The following is a 20,000-nucleotide window of genomic DNA, read 5'->3' as shown; positions in this document are numbered from 1 at the left end:
ATCGTACCAAGAGACAAAACATGGGGGGGTCCAGGGTGCGTCTACTGTCGCCCACCCCTCCGGTAAGACGTGGAGTGGTGCTTCCCCACAGATGTCTCTGATCACTCCTGCCGACACAGGTGCGCAGCTGTACTTGGATATAAAATGAAATACTTGTGAGTGTTTGCAGCAGGTTGCCAGGTGACATAGGTTTGAATCTGGATCTGACTGATCTGCTTTTTTCCCTCTTTATTTTTCATTGTTAATTGGGGTCCATATATAAGGTAATAGCAGAAAGGGGCCTCCAGGTTATGCTAAGTGAATGTCCTACACAGTGGTGGAAGAAGTACACAGTTCCTTTACTTAAGTAAAAGTAGAAATACTCAGATAAATGAGTACTCTGGTAAAAGTCCTCCATTCAAATTCTACGTAAGTAAAAAGTGTTTGCTATTGAATGTACTTGAGTATCTAAAGTAAAAGTACACATTCTACATGATGTTTGTGTGTCCATTGATCTCTGTGTTATGTTAAAGTGGTATGTGGTCCAGTTATGCTGCTCTGATTAAAGGTCATGTTAAAGTGGTATGTGGTCCAGTTATGCTGCTCTGATTACGTCCTCTTGAAGTTGACAGGCTTCAAATGTGAAAGTATATAATCGTCATACATTTCTTATTTTGTATATATTGTGTTTTCTATGCAAAATCCTTTTCTTCAAAGTAACTGATGGGTTCAGAGATAAATGTAATGGAGTAAAAAGTACAATATTTCCCTTGAAATGTAGTGGAGTAAAAGTATAAAGTTCCCTGAAATGAAAATACTCACATAAAGTACAAGTAGCTCGAAAATGTACTTAAGTACAGTACTTGAGTAAAAATACTTAGTTACTTTCCACCACTGTGTGTCCAAGAATGAACTTCTGACAAACCTCTATAGACAGAGATACTAATGCTTCTACTTTATTCCTTTTGCTTTCAGGACAAAACCAATCCCAGCAATAATACCTAAGGAATCTACATCAACCATCTCAAATTTGTCAACTTGTTATCATACAGAGCAAGATTATCTCCAACCAACTCCACACCCACCTAGAGAACAACTCCCTTTTTGAACCCTTTCAATCAGGCTTCCGAAAACACCACAGCACAGAATCTGCTCTTGTTAAAGTCACCAACGACATCCTGCTAAATTCAGATTCCGGTTTTCTCTCCATACTCATCCTCCTCGACCTCAGCGCTGCTTTTGACACCATTGATCACAACATCCTACTCTCCCGTTTAGAACACACAGTTGGCATCACAGGCTCAGCTCTCCACCTATTTCACTCCTATCAGACAGACAGCAATTCACTACCATGGACAGTCATACCTCAACCTCTTTCCCTGTTACATCTGGTGTCCCCCAAGGCTCAGTCCTTGGTCCCATACTCTTCTCCCTCTATATGTTACCCCTCTGCCACATTTTCAGAACACATGGTCTTCAATACCACTGCTACGCCGATGACACACAGTTATACATTCTGCTGCTACTATTGCCCTCTCCTCCTGCCTCTCTGAAATAAAAATCTGGATGAACCACAACCTTCTCCAACTCAATAGCACTAAAACTGAAATCCTGGTAATGGGCACACCTCACCTTCTCCGTAAAAACCCTGACTGCTCCATATCCATCAACAACAACCACTCTATCCTCCTCTCCCCCACAGTGAAAAACGTGGGTGTTCTTTTTGACCCCAAACTAACATTCGAACCACACATCAACAACATCACCAAGACATGCTACTTTCACCTCAGGAACATTTCCCGCATTAGACCACTACTGTCCCCCTCCGACACTGAAAAGCTGGTCCATGCCCTCATTTTCTCCCGTCTAGATTACTGTAATGCATTACTCATTGGCTCAACATCTAAATCCCTCCATAAACTTCAACTAATTCAGAACACCTCAGCCCGCATCATCACCCGCTGCCCCAAATTCTCCCACATCACACCTGTCCTCTCCTCACTTCACTGGCTCTGTCAAGTATAGGATTGACTTTAAGATCTGTCTCCTCCTCACTTACAAAGCCCTCCACTCCCTAGCACCTGATTACATCTACAACCTTCTTCAACACTACACTCCCTCCCGCTCACTCCGCTCATCCAACTTAGCCCTTCTGAGCACACCACACTATACCGCCTTAAATCCACAGAAAACAAATCATTCTCCTCCACTGCTCCCAGACTCTGGAATCAACTCCCATTACACATCAAAGAAGCCCCATCTGTAGAAACATTTAAGTCCCACCTCAAAACCCACCTGTTCAACCTTGCATACCCTCACTCCTGACCCCCCAACCCCTGCATCACTTACATTTTCACATCTGTACACACCTATACTTTAGTAGTATTATTTATTTTAAAATGTTCTCTGTCTTGTCTCTAAGTTGTCTCCCTCTCTGTATTATCCCCGCTATGTCGTCATTGTGAAAGTCCATGTACTATGTTTGTCCCTGTACTGTGTTTGTCTGTATGCTATAATGCCATGTATGTAAAGCGCTTTGAGATTCCTAATGTAAGGCGCTATATATATTATACAATTACATTTCTTAAAAGTAAAATATCTTCAAGTAAGAGATATGCAATTGTTAACTGAAATAAAATGTTTTATCAATCCTAGAACAAGTTATGTTTAGTTTTTTTGAGATACAACAGTCATAATTGCTTTTCTCCACAAAAACGTTGATCCAAATAATCAACTCCAGCACGACACATTCTCCAATATAAAGTTGTGTTTACTTGTTAAAAACTTGATATTTTCGCCACAGGGACCATCATCAAACAAGCTGTTCATAATCAAAACAGTTCAAACATGAAAATATAATGGAGTCTTTTCACAGCAGCTATTTTGACTTGTAATAGATGGGTAAACAAAGGGCTGACCACCATGTGTCTAGAATACTCTATCTATGGTTAGCTCTTTATAGACCTGTTTGCTGGATACATCAGACTCCGTGTGCACGCCCATCAAGGGGGCAAAAGGAACGTAATCCTGGTCAGAACAACGGGGCAGACTAAATTTTTTGCATTTGTTAGCCATGCTAGCGATCTAAACAATCAATCCATGCCAAAGCTAGATATGTAAAAGGTGAAAGACTCACACTCACAGCCGTGCTGATTTGACAAAATGCCATCCAGCCGTTTTCGTTTGAGACTACTGTGTCATGGTTTCTCCATAGAGCCCCGTCGTACTGTTTTAGCGCAGCAGCTTGCGCAGGTAGGGGGCAAATTAGTCACGTGACTCAGTTGGTATTGCTGATTGGCTCGAACACGGTATGTTTGTATACAGCAAACAGGTCTATTTACCCAGCTATGATGAGTGAAAATGGCTGCTGTGAAAAGGGGGGCGTCAAGCTGCAACCCCGGAGCTCATCACAATTTTCACTTAAAAAGTTGTTTATAAACTTTAACCCTAACCTCCTTAACCCCAAGCCCCACCCTAGCCTAAAATAGAGAAGGATAAAAACAAATGTATAATTGATTTCCTGTTTTGCAGCTTGGCCGTTTAGTGATCACCCAACCTTTTCCTATGGGTTGAAAAAAAACAATCACCATACCAACAGGAAATCCTGGTATATCAAGCAGTTTGACTTTATTGATATCTGTCATGACAATTAGTAATAATCATCAATATCACCACCACCACCATTATCTTCATCAGATCAATGAAATTACATTATCTTTAACAGGTTATTCTGTCATGATCTCTGTGATAATGACAAGCATTCTGATGTCAGTCACATATTAATGAGCTTTAATATTGAGGAGATGTTGCCTGAACAGAAAGTCCATTCCTGGCTTTATACATTACTATCTGTAAATCAATAATGTTGTTGTATGTAACATTATTATTATAACGTCACAGAGGCTGTCTGTATAACAACTACATTGTATTAACAATTCATTCATTCAAATGCTCACAAATAATCCAGCTGCATTAAACATTTTAAAAGGAAAATCCACTCTGAAATAGAACTAACATGTTAATCCTATGATGGGATAATTTACCTATCTCAAGCCCCACTCTCTTTTCTTGATCCTCCAATCACAACTGTTGCTTCCAATCCTGATTGGAGGATCAAGAAAAGAGGGCGGGGCTTGAGATAGATCCATTCAGTTGGTATTTGAATGTGAATGGATTGCAGTGAACAAAACATAGAACTTGAACTGATAGAAAGGGTATCAGGATAATCTCCTTTGATTCAATATAAAATGGCTGCCATGTTGTCATGATCCAGACCGGTGGTGTTTCATGTGGCCAGAGTGCATGAGACAGGAAGTTGGAATGTTCCAACACGACTCACTGGAGTGTTCATGCTTTCATGGCTTTGCCGTGGTAACAAACTCCCGGGAGTCTTGTGTTCCAAACCAACATGGATTTCCATGGCATTATCAAACATTCTATATTCTATACTCTATTATGGTGTACCTGCCAAATCAATCATTGGAGAATACCGATTTCAACTGGAATGTCCTTTCTATCAATTCAAATTCTGTGGAACCAAGGCTCTGGTCTGTGACGTTGTCAAAAAGACACTTTCTAGAGCTGACACATCAATAAATCAATAAATGTAGCCTGAGTTTACGGAGATGTGTGTGGTGGTTGAGTGAGTGGGCCCTCCGCCTCTGAACCGTCTAAATCCATCAGAATAACATCACTTTTCTTTCAGAATAGATTTCTCCTTCATGTCCACAAAGTCCAACTTGACTTGAAAAAAGTGAATTGCAGCTGGAGTTGATGTGATTTTATGTCATTCCAATTCTATATGTATATTTCTATTTTTTTACAGTGTACCACGACCTTGCTGTGATTATTAAATCCATCAACTATTGTGGCATCATTGAGTGATCGCAAGAGTAGCAATAACAGTATTGATAACAATACATAAGTCTTAATTGCTAGGGCATTTCATAACATTATGAGGAAGAGGAGGTTACAGTATTTTGGGCTTGATGACGGGGCTGAGCGAGTTCATCTCAAAAGAAGAGAAAAGCTTTATGTATACATGGACACATCGTGGACAAAAAGTTGATGAGACGTTTGCATTTGTCTCGTCATTTGAGTGATAGAAAACACGTGAGAAGCCTCTGTCTGCATCGTGTCGTTGTTGAATGATGTTGAATTATAGCGTTAGTTATTAACTTATTGCTACTGAGGCTCAGAAAAATCCACCACAGCCAGAGAGGCTGACGGTTACTTACTATCCAGAGCCTTTATCTGATAGAGTCCTGCCACTGACATCACTCAAGGCCCCGTTCCTGTGAGAGTGATAAGCGAACGCTGCCTCATAGCAACATATACAATTCCAGCCAGTAAGCGAGGATTATGGGTAATATTGCTTAGCAAAACATTCAGTTCCAGGAATTAGATTGTTGTTGAAAACGATCTGCACCACTTTATGTCACAACTCTTGGAAGGCCCTGGTATCACCCCTTCGATTTCACAACTCTGTCAATGTAAGGCTTTGCTGCCACCCAGTGGGTAGAGCTTCCTGTTATAGGTCTGGGTGGGTTTCCTCAAGAACGATCAACCAACCAACCAACATGAAATAGAGCCCAGTATGGGTCCTGAAGATCGCTCGTCTTTGGTGAAAATTTAAACGAGTCACAAAATTGTCTCCGGAGGTCTCGTAGTGGTGACCGGAGTGCTGGACGTCCCGCGATGATGTCGGGGAGGTCGCGACCCTCTCTGCGCCGCCCCCTATCTCCCTGTCTCCGGCTGTCTCGGAGCAATGACCGGAGTGTTGAATCTCCCGTGATTAAGACGGGGAGGACGCGACCCTCTTTGCGCCGCCCCTGTGCCTCAAATAGATTCGCTATCAGCTCTCTTCAATCTTTCAAAATGTTCAGTTGCTATCGCTATCAGCTCTATCTTTAATCTTTAAAAATGTTCAGTTGCTATTGCATGCACTCATCTGTGTTTCACTACACACTTGAGTGCATGCTTACCAACTGTTAGTCTGCAACACTACTATCACCGACATCTAAGAAGGGAGATCCCCCCTTGAATGGCCCTTCTAAGGTTTCTCTCCTCCACATGGCCTGTGGAGCATTTTTCCCTATTGTTAGGTTTTAGTGAGTTTTTCCTTACCTTCGCGTGGGGTATGTCTGGGAGTGCTTGCATTCTTTCATTTATTTGCATTTATTTTAAATTTTTTGGACCTTATGGTGTTCTTGTTCTGTTCTTGACTTATTGTTATGTTTTCTTCTTGACTTGTTTAAAGAAGACATGTATGGCCCATGGGGACATTAACGTGTGTTGTCGGGCCTTATAAATAAATTTGATTTGATTATGCAATATAGAAACCCACGAGTCTCTGCGGTCATAAAACAGTCACATATATTACATTTAAAATGAATCGTGACCACTTGTTGTTTTTGTCTAGCATCACATGCCCCAAGAAATCATCAGAATAACATAATAAGCTACATCTGAGAAACTCCTTCCAACCTAATGACAGTTTCCTGGTTTTTACAAGCACAAAATAAACCTATACCACTGGTATGTGATCTCAGGCGGGCACGGTGACGTGGTGGTTCACACTGTGGTCTAAGGAGGCCTTTCTGAGTGGAGTTTGTTCATGGGTTTCCTCCCACATAAAAGACATGATGCAAGCTAAGCTACTCCTGCTTGTCCTTAACCGAGGTACTGGCTCTACAGCTGGAGCCGCTCCCCGGGGGGCACCTGCCTGTGGGCGCCCACTGCTCCTAAATAGTGATGATGGGTTAATTGTGGGTTTATGTAAAACATTTACTAGATTCCAATTCTAATCTCAGAGACCGTTGGATTTCTTTGTTGCACAGTAAAACCATTGTAACTAAACTTAACTTTCACCAGAGGCTACGGCCATATGGGGGGGGGGTGGGGCTGAACTCCATCGGGTTGTTGTTGTTGTTTAATTGTTATTGCTGCAGCCACACAGCAGCCAGGCTGCCACAGACCTGCACCAGTAGTGGCCAGCATGTACGTGTGTGCCATGCTTTTTTCTTTTGCGTTGGAATGTAAACGACTGTGTTCATGCACGTGTGTTATGTGTGTGTGTGTGTGTGTTTGTTGTGACACAGGAACACGACATTAACTCAAATCCTGAGAAAATAGTTGGCAACATTGGATGCAACGCAGCAGGTTAACATGTTTTTCAGTGTGTGTACTGTGCGTGTGTACATCAATTATTAGCACTGGATTAATGATAATGTTACACTAGTCTAAAATAAGCTGTCATAATGTCTTTAACCCTTTCGCTGCCACACAACAGCCGGTTAACCCTTTCACTGCCACACGACAGAAGGTTAACCCTTTACTATCGCACAACCGACGGCGACCGTAAGGGTCTTACTCTTTCTCGTGTTATCCTTTGGATCCTTTTTGTGTGTTTTTAATCCATAAATCAAATCAAAGGGTTAACCTTCTGTCGTGTGGCAGTGAAAGGGTTAATGCTGTGACTGAACATGCAGGCGTGAATGTGTGACATCACGGGCACAGAGTGGCGTTCTCTTGGCACCCAAAGAGGCTGAGGCAGTGAGAGACAGAGACAGAGAGACAGAGTAAAATAAAGGCATAAAAAGAAAGTCCAACCAACAATAACAATAATAGTAAGAAAACAGGACTGAGGGGTCTCACGTAATGAGATTACTGTATTCAGATAAGAAATGGGTCAGTGTAATATGTTACTTCTTTTTATTCCCCCCCCCCCTTTTTTTTGCGAGACATGAATCATGTTTAATGGGAAACGTCAGATAATGATTGTTGGTTGTAAGATTATGTTATCAAATTGCTGTAAATGTGAATAAACTTTCACTTTATTTGATAGTCTATAGTTTTGGGAGGTGAAGCTGAAGGTAATGGTTATTTCACTGGGTGGTAATGCAATGGATCACGCTAGTGATTACAAATTGAATCTGTAATCGGTACTAGATTACATTTTTAAAGTCATCGATTGTTACCGACTAGGAGTAATCCAATGGATTAGTGATTACAAAATGAATCAGTAATCTTTACCAGATCACATTTTGAAACACACTGTCCCAACCGTGATCACTGCAACAACAAAAGAAACACTAGCAATACCAAAATCCAAGACCTAGGTCAAATGGTATTCAAATAATTCATTCATTAATAGGTTATTCAAATAACTCTTAGTGTTTGCTTTTAGCTACTTGGCGTGCCACATAGGCGGGGTTTGCTACATAGGACTGTATCAATAACAATCCAAATACACTCTTGAAGAACTGCTTCCACTGCAGGGTCTTGGTATACTTGCTTGCTTTTAGCCATGCGTACGAGTAGACAAGTGTCTGCATAGACTTATGTAGAAGAATATCTTCCTTGTGAACTATATCCACCATCCAGATTTACAACGTAAACATAAAACATGGCGACGCACAAGGAGGTTGTGTTGAGATCATGGCAGAAAAAGGTAACTCACTTTGTTTACAATTTCTGTTTTGGTCTGATGTGTGTGTTGGACTCCAACCCAGACCAAAGAAAAAGTAAACAAAGTCTGGCGACATTACATATTCCACCTTTAAGTCCACCCGCCCACTTACAGTACTGGATGGTATTAGAATTGTCCTGCTTTGGTGAACCCCCACCCACCTGGGACCTCACACAGGTTAAAACGAACACACAGCGTGTTATTCACAGATACCGTTTGGCCCAGGCCTCCAAAAGCCGTACGTGGTAACAGCGGGTGAAACCAACATGATGTGCAAATGAACACAGACGTCTGTTCAGTGCGTTTGAGGAAGCGACATGGTCAAAGAGGACAGACTGAAAGATAAATAATCAGAGAAATAACTGTCCTTTAATGTGGTTTTGTTTTTCTCTCTTTGTGTGCCGCACAGCCGTGCTCCAGTTTTCTGTTTCTCTTCATGTCATAAAGCCTTGCTCGTTTTCTGTGTTCCTGTCTCTCTTCTTCATGTGCCGTACAGCCATGCTCTAGTTTTCCAGGCGTATGAAAGACACTTGTTTTGTTTCCTTCTGTCTTTTTCTTAATTCATTTTGTCCATTGTCTCCTTCGCTCGTCCCACTCCCTCTGTCAGGTGTCGTGTCCTCCGTTCTCTCTCTTGTCTCAGTCATTATTTTGTTCATTAGGCACCACCCCCGCCCCTCCCTCCCTCCCTCTCTCTCCATCCATCCATCTGTCCATCATTCTGCCACTGAAGACAAGAGGGTTTTTGCTGCTTCAGCTTCTTGGCACGGCTGCTACAGTACGTACAGTATAATGTCCCGTATTGCTGCTGAAGGTCATTCAGTCACTGAATCTGTGTAGGTGTGTGTGTGTGCACACAGGCAGGTGTTTGTGTGGACCATCTATTTTGTTCAATCTTTTCCCCCCAGAAAGTTCCATGAATAGAATTTCCCTCCACTGTCTCTCTTCTCAAATCCTGATCTCTGCAGTTACACTGCGCATGTTAGTTAGTCTCTCTCTCTCTCTCTCTCTCTCTCTCTCTCTCTCCCTGCATGTCATTAGCGAAGCCACACCATTAGCTTTGTATCCAGGAAACCCTGCGCATAAAGCGATGGAGAGGCTGAGGAGGAAATCCATTCTTCTCCACACGTCCGCCAGAGGCCAGAGAGAGGTGCGGGAGGAGGGAGGATCTAATGGGCCTGGTCCAATGTGTCGTGAAGGGAGCTGTGAAGGGCACCACGCAGGGAAGATGAGTCACTGCTTCTTATGTGTCCGCAGACGATGAGTGTGCTTTCTGAACGCTCTCCGCAGCAGGACACCAACGTTAGCTCTCTGAGCCTAAAAGAGCAGTCCCCCCCCAGGGGCAAATCTGTTCTGGGAATATACCCACGCAGGGTGTAGGGCATAGAGGGTGGAACGCTCTGGCTGGAAAACACCCTACTTCAAGATCTCGACTGTGAGGAACTAGAAATGATGCGTTTTCTGGGGGATTAACCTGAATCATACATAGTTCTATGCCAGCTGGCATTGTTACAGAGGGCATTGGTACAGAGGGCATTGGTACAGAGGGTGTTGTTAAAGAGGGCATTGGTACAGAGGGCATTGGTACAAAGGGCATTGGTACAGAGGGTGTTGTTAAAGAGGGCATTGGTACAGAGGGCATTGGTACAGAGGGTGTTGTTAAAGAGGGCATTGGTACAGAGGGCATTGGTACAGAGGGTGTTGTTAAAGAGGGCATTGGTACAGAGGGTGTTGTTAAAGAGGGCATTGGCACAGAGGGTGTTGTTAAAGAGGGCATTGGTACAGAGGGTGTTGTTAAAGAGGGCATTGGTACAGAGGGTGTTGTTAAAGAGGGCATTGGTACAGAGGGTGTTGTTAAAGAGGGCATTGGCACAGAGGGTTTTTAAAGAGGGCATTGGCACAGAGGGTGTTTTTAAAGAGGGTGTTGTTACAGAGGGTGTTGTTAAAGAGGGTGTTGTTACAGAGGGTGTTGTTAAAGAGGGCATTGGTACAGAGGGTGTTTTTAAAGAGGGTGTTGTTACAGAGGGTGTTGTTAAAGAGGGCATTGGTACAGAGGGTGTTGTTACAGAGGGTGTTGTTACAGAGGGTGTTGTTAAAGAGGGCATTGGTACAGAGGGTGTTGTTAACACTTTCACTGCCACACACAAGATATCTCTGGTTTCCGATAGTTATGTTGAAAGCCACTCACGAGATTTCTCGGATTTGAAATCATATTGCATCACGCGAGCCTACCCGAGTATACCCGAGCACCGCCGGCGATCAGATGTGGAAAAAAGCGCCCCCTATCGTCTCCCAGATGACATAAGGGATTTTGGAATGGACTCAATGAAAATGGATGGGGGAAAAAATCCTGTACTCCACATTTTCCAGTCCACTGATGCAGCCGGGGTTACCACAGTTCATTCTGGAGCCTCTCAGCCCCGCGGAATCATGTACTGTGCTGTACACACGTTGGATCCATACACTTGTCGATTTTTTCGAATGGTGATCAGGAATTGGAATATACCAGTTGGATACCATCTGATGTCAGGTAAGGAATCTATGTTATCAGTGTTAGGATAATCAGACTAATTTTGATGAAGATATAGGCTGTTTTGTGAAATGGGCTCTTTCGGTTTCACTGTAAAAGTCCAAGAGGAAATGAACACGGCGATTATCCGTGCGCGGCTCGAATGTGCTTGCGTGCACGTATAATATTGATCATCTAGCGTTTATTTGAAAACGATTCATAAATAGGTCGACGAATATCAACGTTCTGGAATATTCCAGTAAAAGACGATTATCATAGAATGGTCTAGAATGAACTGTTTTTTACCTCAAAACGGGTGCTTTTCAAAATGCTTTCAAATGGAAATGAAGCGATAAAAAACCAATCTGCCTTGACAGCACTGACTGGAAAAGGATTCTTTGATAAGCGACGGGCAGATTAGACACATAGCCATAATTTAAAACATAGATTAGGCGATATTAAGCGTAACATTGGCGCCGATGGTGGCATTGAAGCGATACCTCTGGCGCCACCTCGTGGCATTCAAAGTGTTAAAGAGGGCATTGGTACAGAGGGTGTTGTTACAGAGGGTGTTGTTAAAGAGGGCATAGGTACAGAGGGTGTTGTTACAGAGGGTGTTAAAGAGGGTGTTGTTACAGAGGGTGTTGTTACAGAGGGTGTTGTTAAAGAGGGTGTTGTTACAGAGGGTGTTGTTAAAGAGGGCATTGGTACAGAGGGTGTTGTTACAGAGGGTGTTGTTAAAGAGGGTGTTGTTAAAGAGGGTGTTGTTACAGAGGGTGTTGTTAAAGAGGGCATAGGTACAGAGGGTGTTGTTACAGAGGGTGTTGTTACAGAGGGTGTTGTTACAGAGGGTGTTGTTAAAGAGGGCATAGGTACAGAGGGTGTTGTTAAAGAGGGTGTTGTTAAAGAGGGTGTTGTTAAAGAGGGTGTTGTTACAGAGGGTGTTGTTAAAAAGGGCATAGGTACAGAGGGTGTTGTTACAGAGGGTGTTGTTACAGAGGGTGTTGTTAAAGAGGGTGTTGTTAAAGAGGGCATAGGTACAGAGGGCATTGGTACAGATTTGCAGGCAGTACTTTCAATCATTCTAGAGAAGGGAGCTGCAATATTGCAGCCATAGGACAACCTGTCCAGATTCTTCAGATGGATATCTCTGAGACGGCTTATTGAGGCTAAATCTGATCTGGTGGTTAAACCTGATCTGGTGCAGATCTAAAAGTGTCTTCTAGACCTCCCAGACTATCTCTCTGTCCAGGGGGCTTCATTCGCTGAGCAGGAGGAATCTGACCCTGTGTCAGCCTCCAGGACTGGTAGCACTGCTCTTGCAAGGAAACCTTGTAAATCGAATTGTTATTTTCTGTTTTCTGATAATAAACTGAAATGTTACAAGGTTCTCTCTGTATTGACAAAATAATATGACACTAGGACCAGTCAAACCCATCCATACTAAAACACTACTTAATGAATCATTAATTGTATTAATCACATGATTAATGACTCATTAATCTATTAATCATACTCAATAATCATAATCATTAATCATAGCCTACCCTAGACATTAGAGAAGTGGGCTTGTGACCAGAAGGGTCCAAAACCCCTGGCTAGCATGGAAATCTGTGTGGGAAACAGTAACACTCCCCAATCCCTTGACAGCTACCGTTTGAAGTCCCCTTGAGCAATGGGCAAAAAAAAAAAAAAAAAAACAATAAAAACCAAAAAAAAATGAAAATTGAGATACAAGGTTTTTCATTCAACAGCAGCGGTATAATCAGTGTATGAAATCTGACCCTGGAACAGCAACTTCAGCCTGAAGCAGATATGATGGGAGTGAAATCTGATCCCTGGTCAGTGGCACGAGGGTCAGATAGGGGTATCGGATGAACACCACTCTGTCTGGATGCAGAGGAGAGGATACAAATGAGAATATTTTCAACACAAAATCGTATATTTTAAGATCTTATATTAGTGTGACACATCAGAAAGTGTTTTATTGGAACTTCTTATATTGCAACATCTTATATTAGCGTGACACAGCAGAAAGTGTTATATTTTTTAACATCTTATAGGGGGAGGCTGGAGCCGACAGAGAAGATAGAACATTTGTATGTATCCTGTTCTATTCTGTGCTTATCAGGGGTATGTCAATTGGAACTGAAGACACTTTTTTTTATGTTTCATCTGTAATGAGAACCTGGGAAGTGGACAGTAAAAAAGCCATAGTCCTTATATCTGGGGTGTTCTGATAAGCTACTGGAGCCACTGTTCGCAGGGTGTTTCGCGTCAGATATAAATGCTGCATTCGATTATAACTTGGAGGTTGGAAATTCCGACTTCCTACTAGGAAGATTCGAATAAAACGGATCTAAAAATTATGTCTCGACCCCCAGTTCAAGCCTCAGCGTCATTTCAACAGGGCCACTCACATCATATAAACATTAATGTTGTTATTAGCTATTTGAAGAGTACAATTATAAGTATAATTTAGCTATATGTCGCTGTAAACTGTCTTTGTGAGTTGTAGTTCATGTGAGGCAGATTGTACGAAAAAATTGGCAAAAAAAAGTTTAACATCCACGTTTTTCCAACTGTAGCTTGAACGCACGTAGGTCAGAGGTCAACACGCTTCCCACTTCAAACCTCCCACCTCGGACCGTAACCGAATGCAGCAAAACCTCTGCTTGTTTTTGTGAGAACACTCCATCACATCGACTACAGTCTGAAAGAGATATAATAGACTCTAAGAGGGGTTACATTCGAGACCATTGAGAACCACATCCTTTCTCAATCGGGTCCGAGATAAAATGTTCCACATGGCAATTCGTCTCAGAGTAGGATCTTGTTTGATATATACTTCTAAAACAGTGTGTAAGTAGGGGGTGTTTGGCTCCTAGAGCGTTTCGCCTACTGTACCGAGATTTGTAGTCGTGGTATTTTGGATCCGGCAGATAGTCCTATCACATACCAGCCAGGTCAAGGTTTCTTTATTTTTCTTTATTTTTTTTACCTTCTTTTGCGTCAGTCTTTTCTCGAGTCCACACTGAGACACAGCAGTGTTCTCTCCTGTATGAGCCGACGACGCGTGACTCCACACCGTCCACATGGAAGACAGATCAAAGTGATTTTTAGGAGGATCTCCTCTTGCCTTGTCTTTACTGCCCTCCATTATGTCCCTCTCTCTCTCCACCTCGAGAATCCTGCCCTCTTTTCTCTTTGCTTTTCACCTTGAGAATTTCATCTATTTCCCCCTCCCTTCTTCACTCCCCTCCTCTTCACTCCTCCTCTGCTCCATATGTAATGTAGTAAAGCGCTCACCTACTCCTCCACTTTCTTTTTTAGAACGTGGAGAAATCTGTCTCTTCTGCAATTCACCATGTACATATCCTGCCCCCCCCCCCCCTCCTCCTCCTCCCCAAACACACACACCTCCTCCTCTTCATCCTCCGCTCCTGGTTTTAGTATGAATCTCTGTGTCTTTGTTTCGTCTTCACAATGTCCTCTTGGCGTCTTCTCTTGTCCTCGTCCCCCTCTTCCCCGTGTGACTTGAAGGAGTCTCTTCTCTTTCTGCCCGAGAAACCTCCCCCTCCTCCTCCTCCTCCTCTTCCCCCCTTCTCCTTCCCTCTGACTTGGAAGGGAAATCCACATCGGCCTGTGTGTGTGTGTGTGTGTGTGTGTGTGTGTGTGTGTGTGTGTGTGTGTGTGTGTGTGTGTGTGTGTGTGTGTGTGTGTGTGTGTGTGTGTGTGTGTGTGTGTGTGTGTGTGTGTGTGTGGTATCTCCTGCTCCATGGACTGCTATAGCTGGTATCTTTAGACTCCTCTCTTGCATAGATATATGTGGAAATATCATTCCACGTTTTCAGTCTTCTTCTCCTCCCTCGCTTGTGTCCTTTCTCTTTCTCTCTCTCTATATATATATCTGTCATCTACTTTCTCTCTCTCCCTATCTTGATTTGTTCGTATCCTCCATCCTCTTATCTATTTATTCCTCTGAATCATTCCTCACTGACTCTCTCTCTATCTCTCTCTCTTGCCCTCTTCCTCTTCTTTTCTCCCCCTCTCTTTAGTTATGTCATCTATTTATTCTGATTCATTCCTCACTGACTCGTCTACCTCTTTACCTTCTGATTCTCTCTCTCTCTCTCACCACAAAAAAAAGGTATTTGACTGACTTTTTACTTTCGATCTGATCTCCTGTCTGTAATTATTTCCTTCAATTGTCTTTTCATTTGTGTGCAAGTCTTTCCATGTCCTCCCTGCCTCATCCTGTCCGTACTCGTTCCTTTCTCCTGTTTTAAGATTCGAAGCACCTCTATGACAGACAACATCCTCTCTGGTTAGCACTCACTGGTTAGCACTCACAGGTTAGCACTCACTGGTTAGCACTCACTGGTTAGCACTCACTGGTTAGCACTCGCAGGTTAGCACTCACTGGTTAGCACTCACAGGTTAGCACTCACTGGTTAGCACTCACTGGTTAGCACTCGCAGGTTAGCACTCACTGGTTAGCACTCACTGGTTAGCACTCACTGGTTAGCACTCGCTGGTTAGCACTCGCTGGTTAGCACTCACTGGTTAGCACTCACTGGTTAGCACTCACTGGTTAGCACTCACTGGTTAGCACTCACTGGTTAGCACTCACTGGTTAGCACTCACAGGTTAGCACTCACTGGTTTGGTTAGCACTCACAGGTTAGCACTCACTGGTTAGCACTCACTGGTTAGCACTCACAGGTTAGCACTCGCAGGTTAGCACTCGCAGGTTAGCACTCACTGGTTAGCACTCACTGGTTAGCACTCACTGGTTAGCACTCACTGGTTAGCACTCACTGGTTAGCACTCACTGGTTAGCACTCGCAGGTTAGCACTCACTGGTTAGCACTCACTGGTTAGCACTCACTGGTTAGCACTCACTGGTTAGCACTCACAGGTTAGCACTCACTGGTTAGCACTCACTGGTTAGCACTCACTGGTTAGCACTCGCAGGTTAGCACTCACTGGTTAGCACTCGCAGGTTAGCACTCACTGATTAGCACTCACTGGTTAGCACTCACTGGTTAGCACTCACTGGTTAGCACTCACTGGTTAGCACTCACTGGTTAGCACTCACTGGTTAGCACTCGCAGGTTAGCACTCACTGGTTAGCACTCACTGGTTAGCACTCGCAGGTTAGCACTCACTGGTTAGCACTCACTGGTTAGCACTCACTGGTTAGCACTCACTGGTTAGCACTCACTGGTTAGCACTCACAGGTTAGCACTCACTGGTTAGCACTCACTGGTTAGCACTCACTGGTTAGCACTCACAGGTTAGCACTCACTGGTTAGCACTCGCAGGTTAGCACTCACTGGTTAGCACTCACTGGTTAGCACTCACAGGTTAGCACTCACTGGTTAGCACTCGCAGGTTAGCACTCGCAGGTTAGCACTCACTGGTTAGCACTCACTGGTTAGCACTCACTGGTTAGCACTCACAGGTTAGCACTCACTGGTTAGCACTCACAGGTTAGCACTCACAGGTTAGCACTCACTGGTTAGCACTCGCAGGTTAGCACTCACTGGTTAGCACTCACTGGTTAGCACTCACTGGTTAGCACTCACTGGTTAGCACTCACTCGTTCAGTCACTGATTGAGTCAGTCGTTCACTCGCACTTGTGGCCCCCTAGTGGCGTCCTGCGAGCATTAGCTTGATTAGCGATCACACTTCCCCACAACGTCGACGCAGGACACCCAGAGCTATAGCCAACTCAAGACCACGGCATGGAACTCCTGGTAAGAACTCCTGGTTGGAACTCCTGATAGGATAACAAGGTACGTCGAACAACATTTTATTGACATTCTGGGCCGTGTTTATAAGTTAGCTAAGTATTTATGTTACTGACATTCTGAGCCGTGTTTGGCTGATTGTGATTTGGTAGAGAGAGAGAGAGAGAGAGAGAGAGAGAGAGAGAGAGAGAGAGAGAGAGAGAGAGAGAGAGAGAGACTCAGCCTCTAACTCACTGAGAGAGAAAGGACTCAGCCTCTAGCTCACAGAGAGAGAGAGAGAGAGAGAGAGAGAGAGAGAGAGAGAGAGAGAGAGAGAGAGAGAGAGAGAGAGAGGACTCAGCCTCTAACTCACTGAGAGAAAGGACTCAAGGCCCTCCCATAGTCGAGCAGACTGTACACAGAGCAGACTCCGCGGAGGTCCGCGCGGACTCTTTGAGCTTTTGATCTCAGCGGACATCCGTGCGTCAGAAAATAGGAGCTTCGCACTTTGCACTCTGCTGTGGGTCTGCTTTGACTCCCTTTGAGTCCGCGCGGACCTCCGCGGAGTTGCTCTGTGTACAGTCTGCTCGACTATGGGAGGGCCTTCAGCCTCACTCAGAGAGAGAGAGAGAGAGAGAGAGAGAGAGAGAGAGAGAGAGAGAGAGAGAGAGAGAGAGAGAGAGAGAGAGCTCACTGCCCTGAGATGCGAAATGTTATCTTTTCATCACATGCATGTGTGTGTTTTGTGTGTGTGTTTGCAACACACTTTACATTTCATGTGTCAAACATCGTCTTTGTTTACAGACAATGGGTCTGGTAGCATAAGTGAGATGGCTCTTATGTTTTCTTGTTAGTGTCCAAAATACTATTTACACTTGATGGGAGATTCTTGAATTGTAGACAAACCAGCTAATTGCCAAAGCATTGTTTACAGGTGAACTAAGTATTTAAGTTGGCTATTTGGCGATAAGAGGGCTTTGGCATAATACTCCTGGTGGGCATTTCACTTGATGGGCGATTCTGTAATCGTGGAGACAAACCAGCTAATAAGGTATTAGGCTATAATCTCTCTTATAACATACTATATCATCTCTCTTATAACATACTATATCATCTCTCTTATAACATACTATATCATCTCTCTTATAACATACTATATCATCTCTCTCATACCTCACAGACAATATTGTTCCTCAAACATACAACACATATTTCCCCTTTTTTTCTACCACGCTTGCAACAAACTGACAACAGATCTCTAACGCTGCACCTCGCTATGTCAATATATCTTTCAACTTTGTAATTGCATTGGTTTTATGGCTATTTAGTAAGCATGACTAAAATGTATGCACCAACAAGAATCCCCTCAGTGTCGTTCTCTGCTCTTATGCCGTTGTTGTTGTTGTTGTTGTGCTCAGTGTAGAACAGTGATGCCACGTGTTTTCATACTGGTCTTTACATCGACCCACGCTGCGACCACACAGGACTCACTGCACACTGTAGTGTATATATATCGTCTAGCGCGTCATGCACTGCGGCCGGTAGGCAGTGGACATGGAGCACGAGGTCCAATCAGGTTGAGGTTAGGGTTAAGGTGGGAGGTGGCTTTAGACACGAGATACCATGTTTTTAGGCAGTCCCGTAAACTCCACATCCTATGTGCAATACGACAGGGCGGCCCCCCCCCCCCCCCCTGTCAGGAGCCCGGCCACATCGATCCGTCACTGAGCGGACATTTTATTACCGTCTTTGTTTTTATATTAGAACCTAATTTAAGTGCATAAATAACAGCTGTGTACCTTTTCCATCAGTTCCAAAAGTTCACCCTCTCTAAGCTTTTCTGGCCGTTAAAACGGACACAAGTCTGGCGGAGGCGGACGCGGCATCAGCCCACGTCCCACAAACGGAGACTCCTCATTGGACGGTAATAATAAAAAAAAAAAAACTTGACGGACAGACGGAAGAGATCCATGCAGCCGGGCCGCAACGCCTGCGACGCTTCGCATCTGTGACACTATGTGTCCTCGTTCCTTTTCTCTGCTTCTCCGGTCGACTGTACGTCCGTCTCCTTCCTGCTGTCTTTACTACATATTCCTTTCTTTGTTTGTTTTCATATTGTCCATCCCATGTCCTTTCTTCTTTTGATATGTTCTTATCCTGCAACTGTTTATTATTGTGTCAGTTCCATCTCCACCTCCGTTCTCTATTCCATTCTTCTGTTTGTCTTTGTTTCCGTTCCCTTCTTCCTTCATTATTCTCTCCACATGTATTTTCTCCCCTCTCCTCCTCTGTCTTCCTCTCTTATCCCTCTTCTTTCTTCTCCTTCAGTTTCTGTCCCTTCCCTTCCTTTATTTGTCCTTCTGTCCGTCACATGTCGTCTCCCGCGTGGCAGCTCTCCTCTCCGTGAACTATGAGGACCGGGAAGAAGAAGGCGTCGTGGTAGTTAGGAGGCCTCTCCCTCACCTCGCCTCCCTCTGCTTCTCCCCCTGGCTCGCCTTCCCTCTCGCCCCCACCTCCTCCCCTGTCCTCCCTCCTCGACGCCACCTCCTCCGCCTCTTCCGCCTCCTCCTCTTCATCCCCCTCTCCTTCCAGCACTCCTCTGCTCTCCTCGTCGTCCTGTCTCGACGAACCCAGCCTAGGAACCTCCTCCTCCTCCCTCCTCCTCCGTCCCTCTACCTCCCAGCCCGCCTCCCATGCTGCGAGAGTGGAAGAGGCTGGCCGGGCGCCCCGCGGCGAGCCGCCCCAGCGAGAAGCCGCTCCGGCTCAGCACCAGCCGGCCCCCGCCCCCCTGGTGGCCCGCCGCCCTCATCCCGGCCACGGTGGCGTTCAGCAGGGCCGTGGTGCCGCTCGGAGCCCGGAGCCTGGAGGGCAGGGCTGGAGCTCGACGTGGTCCTGCGGCAGCGCGGGCAGCTCTGCAGGAGGTACGCCGAGTTGAACACCACGGGCAGGGCGAAGGGGGCCGGGGCCTGGCCCGGGGTGCTGCCTGGGGGTCCGGAGACGGGGGTGGTGGTGGTGGGGTTGGTCCCCCCGCTGATGTCCAGGTCCATGAGCAGCGCCTCTGAGTAGCTGGGGACCATCTGCTGGTTGCAGCGAATGTGCCACTCCAGCTCCGTCATGTCCACCGTGTTCACCCGGGAGATGGCCCGGTAGCTCGTCCCGTTCGCCGTGACGCCACCCCGTTCTCCGTCGCTCCCTCGCCCCCGTCCCCTCGGCCTCCTCCTCCCCCGCCACCTCTCCTCCTCCTCCGCCCGTCGCCTCCTCGTCCTCCCCGAACAGCTTCTCCACGTGGTAGTGGACTACGCCGTGCGGT

General features: G+C 45.0%; 1 protein-coding gene across 1 annotated transcript in view; it reads right to left on the bottom strand.

Moving 5' to 3' along the window:
* Window positions 1-19,057: 19,057 nt before the first annotated feature.
* The window catches only part of LOC311243585 (transmembrane protein 151B), a gene marked incomplete at both ends in the record, with an annotated part of 80,344 nt that continues 79,401 nt past the window's right edge, over window positions 19,058-20,000 (bottom strand). Inside the window, 5 exon segments of the mRNA XM_084332867.1 lie at window positions 19,058-19,328; window positions 19,330-19,562; window positions 19,564-19,862; window positions 19,865-19,922; window positions 19,925-19,986. Coding sequence (XP_084188993.1) covers window positions 19,058-19,328; window positions 19,330-19,562; window positions 19,564-19,862; window positions 19,865-19,922; window positions 19,925-19,986 — 923 coding nt within the window.

The sequence above is a fragment of the Notolepis coatsorum genome (genome assembly GCF_963971535.1).
Source record: "Notolepis coatsorum genome assembly, chromosome: 1".
Classification (NCBI taxonomy): Eukaryota; Metazoa; Chordata; class Actinopteri; order Aulopiformes; family Paralepididae; genus Notolepis; species Notolepis coatsorum.
The sequence above is the reverse complement of the archived record's forward strand: the minus strand, read 5'-3'. Positions and strand labels throughout refer to the sequence as shown.